A 24,127-nucleotide genomic window follows, 5' to 3' on the forward strand; every position below is an offset into this window, starting at 1 on the left:
AGAAGGATGCAGCCTAGGCTGTCACTCTTCATTCAGCCCGGCATCTCATCACATCTTCCAGTCAATCAGGACCTGAGGGGGCGGGTATTTAAATGTTATCCAATCAGAGGCGCCGGGCTGGGAACCGTCCAATCAGGCACGCAGGTGAATCCGACAGGGCGGCTTCCGGGTTTGGCGGGGCCTTTGTCTCTCGCTGTGGCCTGAGCTCCAGGTCTCGCCTTCACTGCTCTGTGTCCTCTCCTCCTAGAGGTCCAGGCTCTGTGGCCCTGTGACCTGCAGGTATTGGGAGAGCTACAACTAAGACGCCAGGAACACCTGGAAGCCTAGAAATGGTGAGAGTGCCGGGTCCGACATTCCGAGAGGGGAGGGGCTGGTTGGAACCGGTGGAACGTGGCTGTGGCGGGACTCAGGCCTCTCCGCAGTCAGCTCCACAATCTGCGCCCCGAGTTCTCTTGCCCAGCTCGGCGTCGGTACCCATCAGCCATAAGATGGCGGCTGCGCTGACAGCCGGGCCCCCGCACGTCCTGTCTCTTCCTTGCGCAGTGACTGTGCCCTGGCCTTGAGCCCTCTCTGGGCAGCTCTGCTTCCGCAGCGCAGCGTCTTTCCCAGACTGTGGGGGGACCACGGGAGGAGCCTCACTGGAGAATCCTGACTTGGGGTGCGAGTTCATGAATGGAAAGAACTTTGGTCCTGGGTTCCTAGTTCCTCTTTTCTCCGATTAAAAATGTACAGGCCGGGCGGGGTGGCTCACGCCTGTAATCCCAGCACTTTGGGAGGCCGAGGCGGTCGCATCACGAAGTCAGGAGTTCAAGACCAGCCCGGCCAGCATAGTGAAACCCCGTCTTTACTAAAAATACAAAAATTTGCCGGGCATGGTGGCACACGCCTGTAGTCCCAGCTGCTTGGGAGGCTGAGGCAGGAGAATCACTTGAACCTGGGAGGTGGAGGTTGCAGTGAGCCGAGATCGCGCACTGCACTCCAGCCTGTGTAATGCAGCCTGTGTAACACGGAGCAAGACTCCGTGTCCGGGGGGAAAAATTGCGCAGAAGTCACCGCAAGAATATTTAAGAAATTAATCAAAGAGTGATTCAAAAACTGTATAGCACCCAGCTATGGTTTGTAATTTGTTTTTCATGGTGGGGCTTGAAGGAAAGACTTTTATAAGGTGCATGATGAAGAAAGCCAAATTCAGTAATTGGTTAGGTACAGTTGTGTAGTTTCTCAGTTTGTACAATAAAGGTGAAAATTTTCTGGTTATGTAATCGGAGCTTAATTGGCAGTATATAGTTGGTTAAGCCTGATTTTTATGTCTTTCAATGTAGTAATTTTCAAAACGATGCTCTTGAGTTTTATATATATATATATATATATATATATATATATATATATATATATATATTTTTTTTTTTTTTTTTTTTTTTTTTTTTTTTTTTGAGATGGAGTCTCGCTCTAGTCGCCCAGGCTGGAGGAGTGTACTGGCACAATCTCGGCTCACTACAACTTCTGCCGCTGCCCGTGTTCAAGCTTCTCTTGCCTCAGCCTCTTGAGTAGCTAGGATTACAGGATTGTCTCAGGATGTTTTGGGGTCAAGGTTTTCCTTTAGAAATTGTATGGGGTGATGTGTCCTTAGCCACCCTTCAGTTTTTTCCTGGTCCTGAGTTTCAGTACTGTCTGGAGATAAACCAAGATATCTGCTGTGGTTATGTCAGCTAGAGTGTCTAGTGGATATCAGCTTCTGGGTTATTTTCTCCCATAGGAGAACCTGAAGTCTGGAGTGTATCCTCTCAAGGAAGCAAATGGATGCCCTGGGGCTGAGAGGAATCTTCTGGTGTACTCTTTTTATGAAAAGGTAACCCCTTGAGATGTTAAAATTGTCTTCACCCAACCCAGCTTTCATTTCTTGGAGACACATTGCTGGTCAACCAATCAGATTCTGGTATTGAGGGGAAAACAAATAATTTTGCCCCCTGGATTCTCTAAGGGGGCAGAAAAATAGTGAAATAAATATAGTGAAAGTGAAATAGTGGGAAAAAAGTGGAACATTTGTGACAGAAAAAATAGTATCCCAAAAGACAAAAGGAAAAAGAAAAACACTGACCCCAGTGAGATGGTGTAAGAACTTGCAAACTTAAATGCCCATGGGGCAGTCACTGGGGCATAGTGTGGTGTCTCCTGAATGGGTGGTTCTTGAACACATCTGGTTTTTGTTTTTTTTTTTGTTTTTTTTTTTTGAGACGGAGTCTCGCTCTGTCACCCAGGCTGGAGTGCAGTGGCCGGATCTCAGCTCACTGCAAGCTCCGCCTCCCGGGTTTACGCCATTCTCCTGCCTCAGCCTCCCGAGTAGCTGGGACTACAGGCGCCCGCCACCTCGCCGGCTAGTTTTTTGTATTTTTTTAGTAGAGACGGGGTTTCACCGCATTAGCCAGGATGGTCTCGATCTCCTGACCTCGTGATTCGCCCGTCTCGGCCTCCCAAAGTGCTGGGATTACAGGCTTGAGCCACCGTGCGCGGCCGACACATCTGTTTTTAATCAGCACTGCTACTCCCTGGGTTAGTCACCTTGAAAAGATTTGTTCACTTATTTTAACCTCAGTTTTCTTAGCTGTAAATTGTATTATATTAGTAGGGCTTGAAAGGTAGGAAAATATTTACCAAAGGCATAAAAGTGGTGGGTTTAAGAAAAAAATTGGTATCTAACAATATATTTCATTCATTAAAAATTCTCTATTCCCTTTTTTTTTCTCCCCAGGTGAGTTTAGAAATTTTCTCAGGTGTGTTTTTTATGGCTGGGTGATTTCAAACAGAATTCTAAGGCTCAGCTTTTAGAATGCTACCAAGGAAATGAGTAGGGAAAATCTCTATTCCATTTTTCTTTTTGGAGAAAATAAATACATTTCTATAAGAAAATGTGGTAGATAATTGGTGAGTTACGTAGATGCATGAAAATATCATTTCCTCTTTTTGCAGGGTAAATTTGTGACAGTGAATATCTCTGTTCAAACCCTTTTATCTTGATTTCCGAGTTTCATGCTAAATTTTATGAGATGAAACTTGGTACCACCTAGAAGTTTTCCCATATGACTAGTTGTTTACTAAATGATTCTTAATGGAATTAATAAAATAATGCATATATGAAAGAAATAGATACTTTTGCTTTTTTTATTGAGGTATAAATTGCAGACACCTTAAAATTTCCTTCCCTTATCTGAACACTGTGTTTGACTAATTTTGCTAGATTTTTCAAACACATATTTTCAAAAACCAAGTGAATAAGTCTAACATAGAAATTAAAGCTTGAGCCCAGTGACTCAGAGCTAAGGCTAATATTGAGCCTGCAAAAGGAGTTTATTACAGGCTCAGTTAGTTTTTTTCTGGGGAGCCTCCCCTGCAGATGTCCCAGCCTGCTCACTCTACCTGAGGAAGAAGCTTTTCTGCTGAGAGAGGCTACAGAGTCCTGGAAAGGTGGGGACTCACAGGCAGATGCAGTTAAGGTTAAGATGGTAGGGGATTGGGAAGGTCTTACTGATGATACAGTTGTTACTGTTTGAAGGCAGTTTCTAGACTTTGTAATATATAACAAAGTTAGATTTATGTTAAAAATTTGAATTCCAAAGGACTATTGCAACAGGAAGAAATACCAAGTGTAAGAACTTTAAGGATTGCAAAGTTTAGGCAGACAAGGGCTTTCTTTCCTGGGGAGGAGCAAACAAAATTAGAAGCTGGAAGGGACTGGCAAATGAAGGGTGAAATAATCAGATTTTAGATCAGAGAATGTTTTACCCTGAAGTCAGCATGTTCTTGGGAGGGACATAAAATGGAGTTGTATATTGGCTCTGATTGAGGGTAGCTCCAAATTCAGGAGCCTGTGAAAAATTTTATTTAGACTACTGAAGACAAATTCAGCTGATTTTTTTTTTTTTTGATTTAATAAAGTTTTATTTTTCCAAATGTACAATTGGTTGGACCTATTCATGCATCTTCACCAGCAGCTGAAGCATCTCCGCCCTTGGTATTTCTGGTGTAAATTACTTGAGCTCTGTGCTTTGAAACCAGTTTGATAAGTCCTTTACTAAGGAGCTCCTGAAGGGCTGCCCTGGCCAGGGAGCCTCGAATCTTCAGTCTCTCAGAGACTACAGCTGGGGTTATAAGTTTATAGTTGGGAACTTCCTTACAGAGTTTGTCGTAGGTAGCTTTGTCAAACAAGACTAAGTTATTGAGCTTGTCCCGAACTTTGCCTTTGGACCACTTCTTCTTTTTGGCCTTGCCCCCAGATTTGTTCACTGGGTCTTTGTCTTTCTTGGCCGACTTTCCGGCGTCCTTCTTCTTCTTGTCGTCCTTGGGCGGCATTGCGAAGCTCGGGGAGCAGCAGCAGACACCGCAGGCTTGCTAAGATGTCGGACAAAAAGCTGATTTTTTTTTTAATGAGAAAAAGAAAATGTGCAGAGTTCTTATCGGAAAGGGGTCACAATCCAAACCCCAAGAGAGGGTTTTTGGATTTTGCTCAAGAAAGAATTCAGGGTGAGTCTATAAAGTAAAAGCAAGTTTATTAGGAAACAGACGGAATAAAAGAATGGCTTACTCCATAGGCAGAGCAGCCCTGAGGGCTGCTGGTTGCCCGTTTTTGTGTTTATTTCTTGATTCTATGCTAAACAAGGGGTGGATTATTTTTGCCTTCCCAATTAGACAATGTAAAGTAATTTCCTGATGTTTCCATGATGTCTCCATGGCATTTGTAAACTGTCATGGCATTGGTGGGAGTGTAGCAGTGAGGACGACCAGAGGTCACTGTCATCCCATCTTGGTTCTGATGGGTTTTATCCACCTTCTTTACTGCAACCTATTTTATCACCCAGGTCTTTATAACCTGTATCTTGTGCTGAACTCTTATCCTGTGACTTAGAATGCCTCACCATCTGGGAGTACAGCCCCGTAGGTCTCAGCCTCATTTTACCCAGCCCCTGTTCAAAATGGATTTGCCCTGATTCATTTGAAATGATATGCCTCTGACATTTCTCCTTTTTTTTCTTTTTTTTAAATCTGAGATGGAGTCTCACTCTGTTGCCCAGGCTGGAGTGCAATGGCATCGTCTCGGCTCACTGCAACCTCCACCTACCGGGTTCAAGTATTTCTCCTGCCTCAGCCTCCCCAGTAGCTGGGATTATAGGCGCCTGCCACCATGCCCGGCTAATTTTTGTACTTTTTTTTTTTTTTTTTAGTCCAATCAGTTTACTCTGCTTTCTCCATCTCCTCCTCCCATTAGTCAGCCATTGGAACTGGGAAACCTCCTACTTTCCCCCTCTTTGCATTCTTTCCACAATTCATCTTGTCTTTCTGCAGCCATATCTTCTTAATAGACTGAAGATTCTGTCATTGAGAATAGGGTGATCCATAAACCTGGTCATCGCACTTTTTATGACACAGTGATGTGGGCCCCAGATCCATGGCATGGTTTTCTCTGGATGCACTCCTGGATCTAATTTTTGTATTTTTAGTAGAGACAGAGTTTTGCCATGTTGACCAGGATGTTCTCCATCTGTTGACCCCGTGACCCACCTGCCTCAGCCTCCCAAAGTGCTGGGATTACAGGCATGAGCCACCACGCCTGGCCGTAATCTCTGACTTCTTTTTTTTTTTTTCTTGGGACTGAGTCTCACTCGGTTGCCCCAGCTGGAGTTCAATGGCTTGATCTCAGTTCACTGCAACCTCTGCTTCCCGGGTTCAAGTGATTCTCCTGCCTCAGCCTTCTGAGTAGCTGGGATTACAGGCACACACCCCTGCGCCCAGCCAATTTTTGTATTTTTAGTAGAGATGGAGTTTCACCATGTTGGTCAGGCTGGTCTCAAACTCCTGACCTCGTGATCTGCCTGCCCCCGCCTCCCAAAGTGCTGGGGTTACAGGCGTGAGCCACCGACCCTGGTCAATCTCTGACTTCTTTAAGCAATGTTTTGTAATTCTTGTCATAGGGATCTTTCACCATTCTGATTAGCTATATTCGTAGATATTCTATTCTTTTTGTGGCAGTTGTGAATGGGATAATGTTTTTGATTTGGCTTTTGGCTTGAATGTTTTGATGTACAGAGATTCTACTGATTTTTGTACATGTATTTAATATCCTGAAACTTGGCTAAAGTTGTTTATCAGTTTAAAGAGCTTTCCTGCTGAGACTATAGGGTTTTGAAGATATAGAATCATGTCATCTGCACACAGGGATGGTTAGACTTCCTTTCTTCCTGTTTGGATGCCTTTTCTTTTCTTTTTTTTTTTTTTTTTTGAGACAGAGTCCTGCTCTCACCACCCTGGAGTGTAGTGGCATGATCTCGGCTCACTGCAACCTCCGCCTCCCACCTGGGTTCAAGTGATTCTCCTGCCTCAACCTCCTGAGTATCTGGGACTACAAGCGCACGCCACCATGCCTAGCTAATTTTTGTATTTGTAGTAGGGACGAGGTTTCACCATGTTGGCCAGGATGGTCTCGATCTCTTGACCTTGTGATCCGCCCACCTCGGCCTCCCAAAGTGCTGGGATTACAGGTGTGAGCCACCATGCCCGGCGAATGCCTTTTATTTTCATCTCTTCTCTGATGACTCTGGCCAGGATTTCCAATTTTATGTTGAATAGGAGTTTTGAGAGAAGGCATCCTTATCTTGTGCCAGTTTTCAAGGAGGAATGCTTCCAGCTTGTGTCCAGTCAGTATGTTGGCTGTAAGTTTGTCATAGATATCTCATTATTTTGAAGTATGTACCTTCAATGTCTGGTTTGTTGAGGGTTTTAAACATGAAAAATGTTAAATTATATTGAAAGTGTTTTTAGCATCTATTGAGATCATCTTTTGGTATTTGTTATTAGTTCTCTTTGTGTGATGAATAACATTTATTGATTGTATGTTGAACCAGCTTGCATCCCAGAGATGCAGCATACTTGATTATAGTGGATTAGCTTTTTGATGTTCTTCTGAATTCAGTTTGCCAGTATTTTGTTGAGGATATTTTCATCAATGTTCATCAAGGATATTGGCCTGAAGTTTTCTATCTTTTGTTTGGTCTCTGCCAGGTTTTGATATCAGAATGATGTTATTCTTACATATAATGAGTTGAAAAGGAGTCCTTTCTTTTCAATATTTTGGAATATTTTTAGTAGAAGTGGTACTAGCTCTTTTTTATACAACTGGTAGACTTCAGCTAGGAATTTGTCTGGTTCTTGGTTTTTCTTTTTTTTTTTTTTTTTGTTAGTAGGCTATTTATTACTAATTCAATTTTGGAGCTTGTTGGTCTATTCAGGGATTCAGTTTCTTATTTGTTGAGTCTTTGGAAAATGTGTCTTTGCTCCCAGGTTACTATTCTCAAGCTTGGCCCAAATAAACTCTCTTATATTCATGTTGCCTCCACTTTTTCCTTTTAGGTAGTCATATTACGTAGAATGAGCTAGAGCAGCCTCTATGAGGGGATCTCTCCTTTGATTATACTCCACTTGCTGTAACACCCAAGAATGCAAGAGTGTGGTTGATCCTACCTAGAATCTGCACATAAGGTCTGGCCTCTTCCTGGGATTTACAGGACAGGGTCAGACTTTAGATTGAGAATGTACAGAAAACCAACAGGAGGCATTTTCTCCATTGTGAGTTGTCAACATAGACATCTTAAAGCCCCCTTTGAGAGTGTGGTTCTTAAAACTTTTCAGATCTTGTTCAGTGATTTATCACAGTCCTGCGAGAGGCTCCAGATATAAATAGAATCTGATGACAGAATCAGCATTTTAAGAGTGAGATATCAAAGTCATAATGTATCCATAGCCATGACCACAACTATACCTACCTATAAAATATGATACTGGAGTACAGTATTCTTGTCCTTCCCCTTACCCAAAAGCTAGCAATTTGGGACAAGTGATTAGGTTCTGAAACTCCACCAGGCCATTTTCTATTTAGAATCAGCCTGAATCTCTCCAGCCTGGATTATCATTGGGCCATCAGCCAGGGTCACTAAGAAACCTCTCACAATCACCTAGGCGTCTTTGAGACATTTGAGGATGTCTAGGGCAGAATTGTGTCAGGCTGACAAGAGTGGTTAATTCTGCTTCTGGCTTAGTGTAAGAAAAATGAGTCATTCTCTGTGTGTGTGTGTGTGTGTGTGTGTGTGTGTGTTTTGTTTTTTTCTTTTTTTTAGATGGAGTATTGCTCTGTTGCCTAGGCTGGAGTGCAGTGGTGTGATCTCAGCTTACTGCAGCATCTGCCTCCCGGGTTCAAGTGACTCTTCTGCCTCAGCCCCCCAAATAGCTGGGAATACAGGCACTTGCCACCACACATGGCTAATTTTTGCATTTTTAGTAGAGACAGGGTTTCATCATATTGCACAGGCTGGTCTTGAACTCCTGACCTTGTGATCTCCCTGCCTCAGCCTCACAAAGTGCTGGGATCACAGGCGTAAGCCACCACACCCGGCAATTCTGTGTTTTTTTCTCCCCTCATACAAGAGATAACTTTGGTTGGTCCCCAGATGAGAGTTTCTCAAGTTTCCGGGTACTTGGATGAAAGCAATAGGTCTGGTGACTCAAACAGATAAAGTAATTGTTTTCATTTTATATGGCCATTCAAAAAACAGATGAAGCAGTCATGGTCCCTACTATCCAGAAACATTTTGTCTAGACTAACAACTGGATACATGTGTGAATTAAGCATTATATGGTTGATACAATGAATAGATGTGTCCAAAAGAAATTTGGGCCACTCTTTTATATTGTTACTTCTGATATCATCACCTGAAGGGATATTTATGGAGTGAAGATTTGTTATTATTTGTGTTTTTGTTACTTTGCTAAGAATATGTATTTATCTTCTAATATAATTATTCTAAAGAACTTTAAGAAATTTGTTTAAATTGCTTATTAGTATATGTTATAAAATTGACAGGGCAGTGGCAAAAATGGATTAAAGTTACATAAGCTCTAGGATTTAAGATTCTCGTAGGTAAGCTTAGGAAAAACAGAACTGGAAATACCTTGGTGGCAGAGAAAACAGAATTCTACATAGGGTCCTTTCCCTGCCCAAATTCTGTTCAGATTCATCCTTTGTGGAGGCCTTATTTATGTCTGGCCCCACTCCGGAGCCTTGCCTCACAAAACTGATTTATAAAAATCAGAGTTTTGGCCGGGTGTGGTGGCTCACACCTGTAATCCCAGCACTTTGGGAGGCCGAGGCAGGCAGATCACGAGGTTGGGTGTTCGAGACCAGCCTGACTAACATGGTGAAACTTCGTCTCTACTAAAAATACAAAACTTAGCTGGGCGTGGTGGCACATGCCTGTAATACCAGCTGCTCAGGAGGCTGAGGCAGGAGAATCACTTGAACCCGGGAGGTGGAGGTTGCAGTGAGCCAAGATTGTGCCACTGTACTCCAGCCTGGCGACAGAGCGAGACTCTGTCAAAAAAAAAAAAAAAAAAGATTGGAGTTGTGTCTGGTGAATCTTGCTGCCTTTCTAGAGCTGGTGCTCACAATTTTCTGAAACCCAAAAACAGGTAAATGAGAGAAATAAACTATTTATTTTAGGATCTTATTTTTTAAATTTTATATTAAAACCAGTGCTTACAGAAGCATTCCATTTAGCGACTTGTTTTCTATTTCTGCCAGTGTAGCTGTTGCTCCACAAGCCACAAACAAGAAAATACATACACAATAAAAATTTCTTTAAACTACATTAAACTTTTTCTATGTTCTTCTCATCTGCCTATATTTAGCTTTTATTCTATACATTTAAAACAAAATCCATGACAGAGACATAGAGGAAGAGATAAAAATGCCGAACCCTTTATCTAAATCCTGGGAATTACTGAACACTTAGTGTCAACTTTCAGGGTGTTATTAGGATTAAATCACATAATGTGTTATGCCCAGCACAGTGCTCTGTAACATACTCTTAAGCCCATAGTACCTGCTTAATAAACATTGCATTAGTATGTGTGCACATGTTATTTTCCAAAGGCAGATTTATTCAGACATTGCTGCCTTCTGTTTGTTCTGTAAACTTTAAACAGCCAGCAAAGAATATAAAACTTTAAGATGGAGATTGGTTTTATTTGTACCAGAAGTATTTATGTTGTGACGAGTGCTGAGTGTAAGGGACTCTGTGCTATGTCTGCTTCTCTAACTAATGCTAATAATGAGCCCAGTGGGAACAACATCAGCATTGACAGGGAACTCGTTTGAAACACCCATTCATGGACCCTTTTCAGACTTGCATATTCACATTACATAGAGTGGGGCCAAAATTACCAAGCGAGTTTTAAGCTCTTTAAAGTTTGAGAGGCAATGCTTAGCTAAGTGGTTATCAGCCTCGTCTTTTTGTTTGTTTGTTTGTTTTGTTTTTGTTTTTGAGACAGGATCTCACTCTCACCCAGTCTGGAGTGCAATGGCATAATCTCGGCTCACTGCAACCTCCGCCTCCCGGGTTCAAGTCATTCTCATTCCTCAGCCTCCTGAGTAGCTGGGATTACAGGCACCCGCCATCATTCCTGGCTAATTTTTTGTTTTTAGTAGAGATGAGGTTACATCATGTGGGCCAGGCTGATCTTGAACTCCTGACCTCAGGTGATCCGTGTGCCTCGGCCTCCCAAAGTGCCGGGATTACTGGTGTGAGTCACTGCACCTGGCCTCTGCCCAGTCTTCTAATTAGGATTACATGGCAGAAATCTCTGTACTTACGCGCTTTCCACGGATTTTGTTTATTGTTGTGGGTGGAAGCATCCATGTTGTTTTAATGAAGTGCCTCATGTGACTCTAAGGTGAGGCCAGAATCAAGTATGAGGACTTCAATATACATTCATGAGAGCTAAGTGCCACCTTTGCACTAAAGGGTGGTCACAGAGCTTGTTCTGTTTGGGTTTGGTAGGAACAAGGGAGTGTGGCTCATATTTCCATTACTGTAGCAGAAATTGCTGGTGGCTGTGGCAGGGGAGGGCACTGGAGGACAGGAAAAGAGAAACATACTTTTATATTCATAGAGCACCTCATTGTTCCTGAATCTCTTCTATTATAAAGGACAGAGAAATGGGTGGACTTTTTCTGCAGGATTTTCCTTCTGTTTGTGCGTGTGATGGCAGCAGACAAAAAGGTGGTGCTGGCATTTTTAAATGAATATTCTCAAGATGCAGGTGTAACTTGTCCAGAGAATGTTATCTAAAAAGGATTTTCAGAGAAGGAGAGAAAAAATGGCTTTTGTTCAGCTAAACATGTCTCAGATGAAGAGCTGTGTGCACTCTACTTCATGGAATGCCATGCGTTTAGTACTTGCAAACCTTTACTTCCCTACTTGTGTTTTTCCTCCCTAAGGAGTTTGTTTTAACTACATTTTAAAATTCTTATAATATTCAAGGCTTTCTGCAAAACATTTCCTTTCTATATACCAGAGCTTTCTCTACATTCTCTACATCATGGCTTCTTATATGCCATGCAGAATTCCTACCATGAATTTATAATCGGCACTATTAAAAATGTTCCCTTTGTGGCTGTTAAACATGGGGAGATGCAGGCCAGGCGCGGTGGCTCAAGCCTGTAATCCCAGCACTTTGGGAGGCCGAGACGGGCGGATCACGAGGTCAGGAGATCGAGACCATCCTGGCTAACACGGTGAAACCCCGTCTCTACTAAAAAAATACAAAAATACTAGCCGGGCGAGGTGGCGGGCGCCTGTAGTCCCAGCTACTCCGGAGGCTGAGGCAGGAGGATGGCGTGAACCCGGGAGGCGGAGCTTGCAGTGAGCTGAGATCCGGCCACTGCACTCCAGCCTGGGCGACAGAGCGAGACTCCGTCTCAAAAAAAAAAAAAAAACGTGGGGAGGTGTAAATACTCAAGATTCCTATTGGGGGAAAGCTGGGGTCCCTAGTAAAGATGGAGAACATGTAATGTTGAGGTTTCATCTGTTTTCTCTATTAACTCTATGCAGAACAGGATTAAGAAATCCTTATTTAAACAGAATGCCATTTATTACCCAGAAAGTTCTGAAAAAAATTATTAGGAGATATCTGCTGTCTACGGTGCTAAAGAAAGACTAAAATCACTATTAAAAGTAACAGAACATGGGAGATACCTGTATCTTTAACTTTGTATAAAACTATGTATCTTTATAGTTACATTCAGACTATAATTTACTGTTTGAGGGGCAATATCTTAGCAGTGATGCCATGTTCTTCTGTGTGCATCAGCATATCATAAAAATTTGTTGGTTGGGTGTGGTGGCTCACACTTGTAATCCCAGCACTTTGGGAGGCCGAGGTGGGTGGATCACCAGAAGTCGGGAGTTCGAGACCAGACTGACCAACATGGAGAAACCCCGTCTCTACTAAAAATACAAAATTAGCTGGGCATGGTGGTGCATGCCTGTAATCCCAGCCACTTGGGAGGCTGAGGCAGGAGAATCACTTGAATCCAGGAGGCAGAGGTTGCAGTGAGCTAAGATGGTGTCATTGCACTCCAGTCTGGGCAACAAGAGCAAAACTCCATCTCAAAGAAAAAAAAAGAAGAAAGAAATTTAGAAATTCAGACTTTACTCCAGAGCTTCTGAAGAAAAAAAATCTGCACAACAGGATCTCCAGTTTATTGTTCACCTTTAAAGTTGAGAGGTACCTTCTAACTCAACATGTCTTTTTTGTTTGAAAAATATACACAACTCAAATTTTATGATGTAAATATAGCAGTCAAAGTGTACAAATTTTTGTTTATGCCCTTAATTTTATACTTCTCATCCACAGAAGTATCTCATATATACTGGTGTTATGGAGCTTATGCCATTCTCTTCTCTCAGAGTTCGAGAAAACGTTAGATAATATTTATGTGTTAAAAATGATTGGGGCCAGGCATGGTGGCTCACGCCTGTAATCCCAGCATTTTGGGAGGCCAGGGTGGGTGGATCACCTGAGGTTGGGAGTTAGAGACCAGCCTGACCAACATGGAGAAACTCTGTCTTTACTAAAAATACAAAATTAGCCAGATGTGGTGGTGCATGCCTGTAATCTCAGCTACTCAGGAGGCTGAGGCAGGAGAATCGCTTGAAGCCAGCATGCAGAAGTTGCCTCTGTCTCAAAAAAAAAAAAAAAAAAAAATTATTAGATAATTTCAGTTATTCCTGTAAGTGAGAAGCAATTCTCTTTATTCTCTCATTTCACTTTAATTCAAATAATAAATTCTGCCCATGGCCACTTGGTAAATATACATGTGTCTTGTGTTCTTGTGTTTTTCAGGGGCCGTTGACATTTAGGGATGTGGCCATAGAATTTTCTCTGGAGGAGTGGCAGTGCCTGGACACTGCTCAGCAGGATTTGTATAGGAAAGTGATGTTAGAGAACTACAGAAACCTAGTCTTCTTGGGTGAGAATAACTTTAGTACACAATTACTAATATACCCTAAAAGTTTCATTTCTCTTTTTTTTGTAGAATAATTTTTGGTAATTTATGCTTTGTATAAATGAGTTTCTGATACTTGTTCTTAAGAAAATCTTGAGGATTTATCCATGTAGAAAAGAATTTTTTCAGGATGTTTTATCTTGACTTAAACTTTCCACATTCCTGGGCTGATCTGTATCCTTCACTTTAGATTAGTGGCAATTCCAGAAATTTAGTGGCATAAAATATTGTTGCCCATATCTTAAAATCTATTTGCCACCACCAATTTTTGATTAATGAATACCAGGTAGTGAAATTAAGAACCTACAAATGTAAAATGTTTTCTAAATACTTAGAAATTTCTGTTATAAATTAGTATTTTAGGATTAATTTTCTAGAATATTCTAATACATCCTCTTTACTAAGCACGGTATTAGGTCGGTAACTGAAGAATATGAGAAAGATTCATGTTATTTATTTTTAATAAAGCAGGTATTGCTGTTTCTAACCCAGACCTGATCACCTGTCTAGAGCAAGGAAAAGAGCCCTGGAATATGAAGAGACATGTGATGGCAGATGAACCCCCAGGTAGGTGAGAGTGACACAACAGATGACATGAATGAGAGGTCCAAAAAAAAAAAAAAAGAAAGCCAATGCTTAAAATGTTATTTGAGGAGCTGTGTTCCAAAGCAAATATTTTCTGGGAAGCCTGAGTGTTTGTTTTTTTTTTTTTTTTTTTTTTAATTTTTCTCTTGCATAGGGGCATCTTCTGTCTTATGCTTTTAAATTCTTTAAGGATTCTTTCCCTTTGGTGAGCTCCCTTCAAGTTTGCCGTCAGAACCAAAGTCCTCTTCATGGCATACGAGATTCACAATCTGACTGCTTTTCCATTGTTTTTGGGGACACACAAATATCTACATGATTTTGAGAAACTCTACGTTAAACTATTTTCTTTTCTTTTCTTTTTTTCTTTTTTTTTTTTGAGACTGAGTTTCGCACTTTTTGCCCAGGCTGAAGTGCAATGGTGCGATCTAGGCTCACTGCAACCTCCGCCTCCTGGGTTCAAGCAATTCTCCTGCCTCAGCCTCCCGAGTAGGTGGAATTACAGGCACCCGCCGCCATGCCCAGCTAATTTTTTGTATTTTTAGTAGACACAGGGTTTCACCATGTTGGGCAGGCTGGTCTCAAACTCGTGACCTCAAGCAATCTGCCCGCCTTGGCCTCCCAAAGTACTAGGATTACAGGTGTGAGCCACTGCACCTGGCCAAACTATTTTCTTAGTTCTCTTTTTGTATCATGTTTGAAATGTGTAAGAGGTAGTGGTTTCTGTTCCATTGTTTGTTTTTATTGTTAACTTTTCTGCACATTCTATTCTGTTCTTATTACTATATTCTTGATATATAGTTTGAAATTATAAAGTGTGATGTCTTTCTACTTTGTTCTTTTTCCTCATGATTGCTTTGGCTATTTGAAGTTTATTGTAGTTTCTTACAAATTTTAGAATTGTATTTTCCATCACTGCGAAGAAAAATGCCACTGAAATTTTGATAGGGAATTTACTGAATCTATAGATTACTTAGATAATAGGACACTTTAGGCCGGGCGCGGTGGCTCAAGCCTGTAATCCCAGCACTTTGGGAGGCTGAAACGGGTGGATCACGAGGTCAGGAGATCGAGACCATCCTGGCTAACACAGTGAGACCCCTTCTCTACTAAAAAAAATACAAAAAACTAGGCGGGCGAGGTGGCAGGCGCCTGTAGTCCCAGCTACTCGGGAGGCTGAGACAGGAGAATGGCGTGAACCTGGAAGGCGGAGCTTGCAGTGAGCTGAGATCCAGCCACTGCACTCCAGCCTGGCCGACAGAGCGAGACTCCGTCTCAAAAAAAAAAAAAAAAAAAAAAAGATAATAGGACACTTTAGCAATATTTATTTTTTCAATCTGTAGACATGCAATATTTTTAAATGTGTGTCTTCTCTAATTTCTTGTATTAATAACATGTCTTTCCTTGTAAAGATTTTTTACTTCCTTGGTTAAATTTGTTCTCAGAAATTTATTATCTTAATGCTATTTTAAATTGTTTTCTTTCTCTGTTAGATAGTGTGTTTTAAGTGTATGGAACAATAACAATACTGGCATGTTAATTTTATGTTTTGCTAATTTACTGAGTGTATTTATTAATTCAGACAAATTTCAATGTAGTGTTCATGGTTTTTTATATATAAAATCATATGATCCATAAACAGCAACTTTTTACTTACTTGTCTTCAATTTCAATGGCTTTTTAAAAATGTTTTTGACTCATTATTCTGCCAAATACTTCCAGTGCTACGTTAAAATAGAAGCATTGACAATGGGCACAATATTGTTTTGCATTAGTGTCTGTGAATTTGAAGGAGCAAGCAACTCCTCAAGCTTCTATAAACTGGTTTCAGTAGGTAAAGATCTTTTTCTGTTATAGAATGCTGTCTGGGTTTGTAGTGGAGAGGGGGTGTAGCTTGGTCACAAGGCTGCTGGGACTGCACTAGGGTCTACCTTTAGTTGGCTTGTTACAGGGACTTGGGTAGCTGTAATCCCCATTTTATTTTTGGACAGACTGAATATCCTTCAGGACTTTGATCTGTAGAGCAGACAGTAGGGCAGGTTTCTGCAGTCAGGCTCATATATAATGGCCCTTATATCGGGATGTGAATGAGTATGGCTTTTATTGAGTACCAGAGAGGATTACTGTAGTTATGCAGACAAATTCTTTTGTAATGGTATATCAGTGTTGCACAGCAGATTCTATGAGTAAATATGTCACTTCTTATTGTGCAGTTTCAGTGTTTTGTTAATGTAGGTTTCTTAACATCGAGTTATTGTGTTTTTTTGTTTCACTTTTGTATTATAATTTTGGACAGCTTGCAATTCGGTTTATCTCTTGTAATTAAGAGATAAATCAGCCATATGTCTGTCACAATTAGATATATATGTGTGTCTGTTTATCTATAAATATGACCCCAATATTGGTTATGGCTTATCTTGTATATGTTCTTTCTTAACTAATTTTCAGTGGTTTTATCTCACCTAAGTGAGTAGTCATGGAAATATTTTCACCATCTCTTATTTTCACCATGTGTTTAATGATGGTGTTTCTCTCACCTTTGTGTACTTTTATAATTTGAAGGTAATTTTTGAAAAGATTTATAAAACTGTATTTTTTTCAGTTTTTCCTTTAGAAAAATTAATTGTTGTAAAAACACATAATATTTACCATCTTAAATCTATTTAAGTGTACATTTTAGGGCCAGGCATGGTGGTGGCTCACATCTGTAATCCAGAATTATTTGAGCTCAAAAGTTTGAGATCAGTCTGGGAAAATATGGACATATGTTTTTCAAGATGTTTTTAAAAAATAGCCAGGCATGGTGTTGTGCATCTGTGGTTCAGGCTACTTGCAAGATTGAGGTGGAAGGGTTACTTGAGCCTCAGAGTTTGAGGCTCAAGTGAGCCATAATTGTACCACCACACTCCAGCTTTTTGACAGAATGAGACTCTGTCTCCAAAAAAGAAAAAAAAACACAACTCTACATTTCAGGCAGTCATGTTAATGATATTCACATTGTTATGCAAAAGACTTTTAGATATTTACATTTTGTGAAACTGAAACTCAATACCATTAAATAACAACAACCCATTTTACCCTCTTTCCAGCCCTTGACAAACACCCTTCCTCTTTCTGTTTTTATGAGTAAGACTAATTAAGATATCTCATATAAGTGGAATCACACTGTAGCCATCTTTTCGTTACTGGCTTATTTCAGGTGACATAATATTCTCAAAGTTTATCTTAAAATGTGACAAGATTTTCTTTTTTTTCTTTTTCTCTTTTTTATTTTTGAGACGGAGTCTCCTGTCGCCCAGGCTGGAGTGCAATGACGTAGTCTCGGCTCACTGCAACCTCTGCCTCCCGGGTTCAAGCAATTCTCCTGCCTCAGCCTCCCGAGTAACTGGGACTACAGGCGTGTGCCACCATGCCCGGCTAATTTTTTGTATTTTTAGTAGAGACAGAGTTTCACCATGTTGGCCAGGCTGGTCTCGAACTCCTGACCCTCAGGTGATCTGCCAACCTCAGCCTCCCAAAGTGCTAGGATTACAGGTGTGAGTCATACCGCTTGGCAAGATTTTCTTTTTTAAGACTGAATAATATTTCACTGTACACATGTTACATTTTTGATGTGTTTATAAATCAAGAGACAACTGGGTTGCTTCAGCCTTTTAGCTTCTGTGAATACTAGTACAATAAACATAGATGTTCAAATACGTCTTCCATGTGTTACATATTTTAAATTGCTAAACAGGATTCCTGTATTTGATGATAATTCCATTTTTAATTATTTGAGAAACATTTATAACATTCAAAAATAATGACTGCATCTTTGTTTTCTACCAACAATCAACATAAGTTTTATTTTCATTGCATCATCAACAGATTTGGTGTTTTTAAATAATTTATAGTGGTCATTGTAGTGGGTATGACATGATTTCATTTTTCATTTTTTTTTATGTGTTTCTCTACAAATTACTAATTTTGCATGTCATTTCAAATGCTTTTTTCATTTGTGTATCTTTTATGATAAAAATTTAGTTCAGTTGTTAATTTTCAAATCAAGTTATTTAACTTACTCAGTTTTAAGAGTTTTATATATATTTGAATATTAACTATCACATGTAATATGGAAATATTCTTATCCATTTTCTAGGAGGCATTTTCACTCAGTTAAATGTTTTGTTTTAATGTGCAGAAATTTTGAAGTATAGTATAATTTTTTTTGTTGTTGCTCATGCATTTAGTGTCTTATCTAAGAAAATGGTGCCAAGACCAATGTCCTGTTTTCTTTCTATTTTTTTCTAAGAGACTTATTAGTTTTTGTATGTCTAAGTATTTTACTTAAAATGTTTTTGTATATGGTTCAAAGAAACGATCCAACCTTATTTTATCAGTATTGATATTTAGTTTTTAACATTATTTTTTGAAAAGGTTATCTTTATTGTTTACTCTTGGCAGCTTTGTAGATCATTTGATTATTTACAAAAGGTTTCATTTCTGGGCTCTGTATTCTGTTCTTTCATCTGTTTATCTGCCTTTGTGTCAATATTACACTGTTTTTGTTACTGTAGCTTTTAATTTTTTATTGTTATTATTTTTGAGATGGAATCTGGCTCTGTCACCCAGGCTAGAGTGCAGTGGCTCAGTCAGCTCACTGCAGCCTCCTCCTCCTGGATTTCAGCGCTGCTTCTGCCTCAGCCCCCCGAGTAGCTGAGATTACAGGCATTTGCCACCATGCGTGGCTAATTTTTGTATTTTAGTAGAGACAGCGTTTCACAGTGTTGACCAGGCTGGTCTCGATCTCCTGAGTTTAGGTGATCCATCCACCTTGGCCTCACAAAGTGCTGGGATTACAGGTGTGAGCCACTGCACCTTGCCTAATATGTTTAAAAATCAGGAAGTTTAATGCCTGTTTATTCTTTTTCATGGCTGTTTGGCTATAGTTCATAATCAAATTTAAAAATTTTAAACAATATTTGTGTGATAAAAGTGTGTTACTGTGATTTTTATAGAGATAATATTGAATTTGTTCACCACTCTAGGTTGTATTGACAACTTAACTAAATTAAACTTTTTTGAACCTTGAGCTGAAGAGTGTATTTGATTGATTGACTGATTGATTGATTTGAGATGGAGTCTCACTCTGTCATCCAGGCTGGAGTGCAATGGCATGGTCTTGGCTCCCTGCAACCTCTGCCTCCTGGGTTCAAGGAATTCTCCTGCCTCATCCTCCTGAGTAGCTGGGATTACAGGTGCCTGCAACCACACCCGGCTAACTTTTATATTTTTAGTAGAGACGGGGCTTCACCATGTTGGCCAGGCTGGTCTCGAACTCCTGACCTCAAGTGTTCCGCCCACCTTGGCCTCCCAAAATGCTGGGATTACAGGCATGAGCCACCACTCTTGGCCTTAGTTTCATGCAATTTTCTTGCCTTGGCCTCTCAAAGTGTTAGTATTACAGCCGTGAGCCACTACACTCGGCCCATGTGTTTTTTGTTTTTTTGTTTTTTGTTTTTTGTTTTTTAATATATTATTGGATTTGACAGTTTTAGTTTTGCTTTTTTTTGAGACCGAGTCTCACTCTGTCGCCCAGGCTGGGGTGCAATGGTACGATCTTGGCTCACTGCAACCTCTGCCTCCTGGGTTCAAGCAATTCTCCCGCCTCAGCCTCCTGAGTAGCTGGGATTACAGGCACCCACCATTATGCCTGGCTAATTTTTGTATTTTTGTAGAGACAGGGTTTCACTATGTTAGCCAGGTTGGTCTTGAACTCCTGACATCAGGTGATCTGCCCACCTCTGCCTTCCAAAGTGCTGGCATTACAGGTGTGAGCCACCACACCCGGCCTACTTTTGCTTTTAATTTTTAGTTTCATTCAGTTTTGGTCAGAAAACACACAGTGTATGATTTTGGTCGTCTTATATTTATTGTTGTTTTGAAACAGGATCATACTCCGTCACCCAGGCTGGAGTATAGTGGCATAATTTTGGCTCACTGCAACCTCAGCACATATTTGCACTTAAGTGATCTTTTCTTCTTCCTGAGTAGCTGAGACTACAGACATGCACTACCATGCCTCGCTAATTTTTTGATTATTTGTAGTGACCCAGTCTCATTATGTTATCCAGTCTAGTATCAAACTTCTGGTCCCAAGTGATCCTCCCACCTTCATCTTCCAAATTGTTGGGATTAGATGTATCAGCCACTACTCCCAGGTGGTATTCTTTAATAAGACTTTTTATGTGTCCTAACAGAATATATCATGTCCAGATAAAAATATTGTATATTCTCTTGCTTTTAACTGGACAATTTTGTACATGCTGTTAAGCCTGGTTGGTCTGTGGTATGGCTTGGATGTCCATGTTCTGCAAGGCTCATGCTGCAACTTAATACTCAATATTGGATGTGGAACCTGGTAGGAGGTGTTTTGGTCATAGGGACAAATTCTCATAAATGCCATGGCACCATCCTTTTAGTAATCAGAAAGTTTTTACTACATTAATTCAAATGAGAGCTGGTTCATTAAAATAACCTGTCTCCACCTCACACTTGCTCTGTCTCTTACCATGTGATATGTCCAGCTACTCTGTCTTCCACTAAGATTGTAAGTTTCCTGAGACCCTCACCAGAAGCAGATACTGACTGGCACACACTATTTATACAGTCTGCCAAATTGTAAGCCAAATAAACCTTTTTACTTTATAATTTATCCACTCTCAGGTATTTGTCTATATGCAAAATAGTTAATACAGTCTATAATGCTGTTTTTTTAATTGATCTTTTATCTAAATTTTTATTTATTATTGCAAATGGGATCTTGATGTCTACAATTATTATGTTGCTATGTATTTCTTGCTTTACCTTTGCCAAAATATGCTTTATATATTTTGGAGTCCTGATGTTATATATATATATACACACACACACACACATGTAAACATAGATAGATATGATAGTTATAGATTCTTGACCCATTTGGCTATTATATAATATCAGTGTTTGTCTCATGTTAGTACTTGACTTAAAGCATATTATATTCAATATAATTACTATCACCTCACCCAATTATGATTACTCTTTGCATGGAATATAGATTCTTTTCATTCTGTTACTTTCGGCCTATTTGACTCAATGCTAAAATGAGTCTGTTATAGACAGCATATTGTATGCTTTTTTACTTAAACTACTCAGGCATCTTATTTCTTTTTCTTTTTATAAATTTATTTATTTTTGAGATAGAGTCTCACTCTGTCAACCAAGCTAGTTTGCAGTGGCATGATTACAGCTCAATGCAGCCTCAACCTCCCAAACTCAGATGATCTCATCTCAGCTTCTCAAGTAGCTGGGCTGCAAATATGTGCCGTCATGCCCAGCTTGTTTTATTGTTTTTGTTTTAGTAGGGACAGAGTTTTGCCATGTTGTACAGTCTGGTCTCAGACTCCTGAGTTAAAGTGATCAGCCCCCCTGGGCCTCCCAAAGTCCTGGGATTACATTTTTTTATTAAGTAGTTTAATTAATTTATATTTAAAATGATTGCTTAAAGAAATAAAGTTACTATTACCAGTTTCATTGTTATTGTTTTTTAAAAAATATTATTTTTTGTGTATTCTGGGATACATGTATAGGATTTACAAGTTTGTTACATAGGTAAACATGTCCCATAGTGGTTTACTGCACCTATCAATCCATCACTTAGGTATTAAACCCTGCATGCATTGGCTATTTTTCTTGATGCTGTTTCCCCCACTCTGACAGGTTCCAGTGTATGTTGTTCCCCTCTGTGTGTCCATGTTTGTTTTTTTGTTTTTGAGACAGAGTCTCCCTCTGTCGCCAGGCTGGAGTGCTATGGCATGATCTCAGCTCAGTGCAACCTCCGACCCCCTGGTTCAAGCGATTCTCCTGCCTCAGCCTCCCAAGTAGCTGGGATTACAGGCACGCACCTAATAATGCTCAGCTAATTTTTGTATTTTTAGTAGAGATGGGGTTTCACCATGTTGGCCAGGATGGTCTTGATCTCCTGACCTCGTGATCTGCCCACCTTAGCCTCCCAAAGTGCTGGGATTACAGGTATGAGCCACTGTGCCTGGCCCATGTGTTCTTATTGTTCAGTTCCCACTTATGAGTGAGAACATGTGGTTTTTGGTTTTGTGTTCCTGCATTAGTTTGCTGAGGATAATGGTTTTCAGCTCCATCCATGCCTTTGCAAAGTACATGATCTTATTCTTTTTTATGGTTGCATAGTATTCCATAGTGTATATGTACCACATTTTCTTTATCCAGTCTACTATTGATGGGTGTGTGGGTTGATTCCATGTCTTTCCTATTGTAAATAGTGCTGCAATGAACATACACATCCACATACCTTTATAATATAATTATTTATATTCCTTTGGGTATATATCCAGTAATGGGATTGCTGGGTCAAATGGTATTTCTGGTTCTAGGTCCTTGAGGAATTCCCATACTGTCTTCCACAATGATTGAACTAACTTACGTTCCCACTGACAGTGTAAAAGTATTTCTGTTTCTCCACAGCCTCACCAGCATCTGTTGTTTCTTGACTTTTTAATAATCATTATTCTTACTGGCATAAGATGGTATCTAATTCTGGTTTTGATTTGCATTTCTCTAATGATCCCTGATGTTGAGCTTTGTTTGCTTTTTGGCCATATAAATGTATTCTTTTGAGAAGTGTCCATGTTCTTTGCCCACTTTTTAATGGGGTTGTTTGTTTTATTCTTATAAATTTCCTTAAGTTCCTTTTAGACTCTGGATATTAACGTTTGTCAGATGAATAGGTTGCAAAAATGTTCTCCGATTCTGTTCACTCTGTTTATAGTTTTTTTGTTGTTGTTGTGGAGAAGGTTTTTAGTTTAATTAGATTCTATTTGTCAAGTTTTGCTTTTGTTGCAGTTGCTTTTGACGTTTTCATGATGAAATCTTTATCCATGCCTATGTCCTGAATGGTATTGCCTAGATTTTCTTCTAGAGTTTTTATAGTTTTGGGTTTCACATTTAAGTCTTTAATCCATCTTGAGTTAATTTTTGTACAGGTGTAAGGAAGGGTTCCCATTGCAGTTTTCTGCATATGGCTAGCTGGTTCTCCCAACACCATTCATTAAATAGGGAGTTTGTTCCTCATTGCTTGTTTTTGTCAGATTTTTCAAAGATTAGATGGTTGTAGATAAGCAGTCATTTATGAGTTCTGCATTCTTTTTCATTGGTCTATGTGTATGTTTTTATACCAGTACCAGGCTGTTTTGGTTACTATAGCCTTGTGGTGTAGTTTGAAGTCAGATAGCATGATGCCTCCAGCTTTGTTCTTTTTGCTTAGAATTGTCTTGACTATATGGGGTCTTTTGGGTTCCATATGAATTTTAAAATAGTTTTTTCTAATTCTGTGAAAGATGTCAGTAATAGTTTAGTGGGATAAGCATTGAATTACTTTTGGCAGTATGACTGTTTTTACAATATTGATTCTTTCTATCTTTTCCATTTATTTGTGTCCTCTCTGATTTTCTTGAGCAGTGGTTTGTGTTCTTCCTAAAGAGGTCCTTCACTTCCCTTGTTAGCTCTATTCCTAGATATTTTATTCTTTTTTGTAGCAATTGTGGATGGAAGTTCATTCATGATATGGCTCTCTGCTTGTTTATTGTTAATGTATTGAAATGCTTGTAATTTTTGCACATCGATTTTGTATCCTGAGACTTTGATGAAACATCTTATCAGCTGAAGAAGCTTTTGGGCTGACACTGGGGCATTCTAGATATGGTATCATGTCATCTGGAAACAGAGACAGTTTGACTTCCTATTTGAATACCCCTTATTTATTTTTCTTGCCTGATTTTCCTGGCCAGAACTTCCAATACTCTGTTGGATAAGAGTGGTGAGAGAGGGCATTCTTGTTGTGCCAGTTTTCAAGGGGAATGCTTCCAGCTTTTGCCCTTTCAGTATGATATTGGCTGTGGGTTTGTCATAAATGACTCATTATTTTGAGGTATGTTCCATAAATACCTAGTTTATTGAGCATTTTTAACATGAAGGTATGTTGAATTTGATCAAAGACCTTTTCTGCATCTATTGAGATAAACATAAGGATTTTGGTTTTAGTTCTGTTTATATGATGAATTATATTTATTGATTTGTTTATGTTGAAAAAGCCTTGCATCC

The 24,127-nt window shown here is 39.8% G+C and overlaps 3 protein-coding genes, 1 long non-coding RNA gene and 1 pseudogene across 15 annotated transcripts in view; 3 read left to right on the forward strand and 2 right to left on the reverse strand.

Moving 5' to 3' along the window:
- LOC693803 (uncharacterized) overlaps positions 1 to 24,127 on the reverse strand; it is a 529,045-nt gene that overhangs the window by 259,374 nt on the left and 245,544 nt on the right.
- LOC720437 (uncharacterized) overlaps positions 1 to 24,127 on the forward strand; it is a 219,864-nt gene that overhangs the window by 104,635 nt on the left and 91,102 nt on the right.
- Positions 186 to 22,662, forward strand: LOC100428454 (zinc finger protein 430). 11 transcript variants are annotated; one of them, XR_013409334.1, is made up of 5 exons: positions 186 to 332; positions 1,757 to 1,849; positions 13,228 to 13,354; positions 13,859 to 14,461; positions 17,346 to 19,043. XR_013409334.1 is itself a non-coding variant. In XM_077978625.1 (5 exons), the coding sequence occupies exons 1-5, from the start codon at positions 330 to 332 to the stop codon at positions 21,274 to 21,276; spliced, it is 399 nt and encodes a 132-aa protein (XP_077834751.1). In that variant the 5' UTR covers positions 186 to 329; the 3' UTR covers positions 21,277 to 22,662. The 11 variants fall into 11 exon arrangements, 5 of the variants coding, with proteins under 5 accessions (XP_077834751.1, XP_077834752.1, XP_077834753.1 ...); XR_013409332.1 differs by having other exon boundaries at positions 17,355 to 19,043; XR_013409333.1 differs by having other exon boundaries at positions 13,859 to 14,452.
- On the reverse strand, positions 3,908 to 4,406 carry LOC719947 (small ribosomal subunit protein eS25 pseudogene; annotated as a pseudogene). The gene has a single exon (XR_001441309.3). The product of XR_001441309.3 is annotated as a small ribosomal subunit protein eS25 pseudogene (transcript).
- Positions 7,497 to 10,394, forward strand: LOC144336915 (uncharacterized). Its single transcript, XR_013409345.1, has 2 exons — positions 7,497 to 8,402; positions 9,175 to 10,394. It is a non-coding gene; the product is annotated as an uncharacterized LOC144336915 (long non-coding RNA).

Source organism: Macaca mulatta, chromosome 19, assembly GCF_049350105.2.
Source record: "Macaca mulatta isolate MMU2019108-1 chromosome 19, T2T-MMU8v2.0, whole genome shotgun sequence".
NCBI lineage: Eukaryota > Metazoa > Chordata > Mammalia > Primates > Cercopithecidae > Macaca > Macaca mulatta.

Excerpts from the sequence above, each read along its gene's own strand:
- LOC100428454 (XM_077978625.1), top strand. Across the intron at positions 13,355-13,861 it reads CAGAAACCTAGTCTTCTTGG|GTATTGCTGTTTCTAACCCA; the intron begins GTGAGAATAACT and ends TTAATAAAGCAG. Across the intron at positions 13,958-21,196 it reads GATGGCAGATGAACCCCCAG|AGTCTCACTCTGTCAACCAA; the intron begins GTAGGTGAGAGT and ends TTTTTGAGATAG.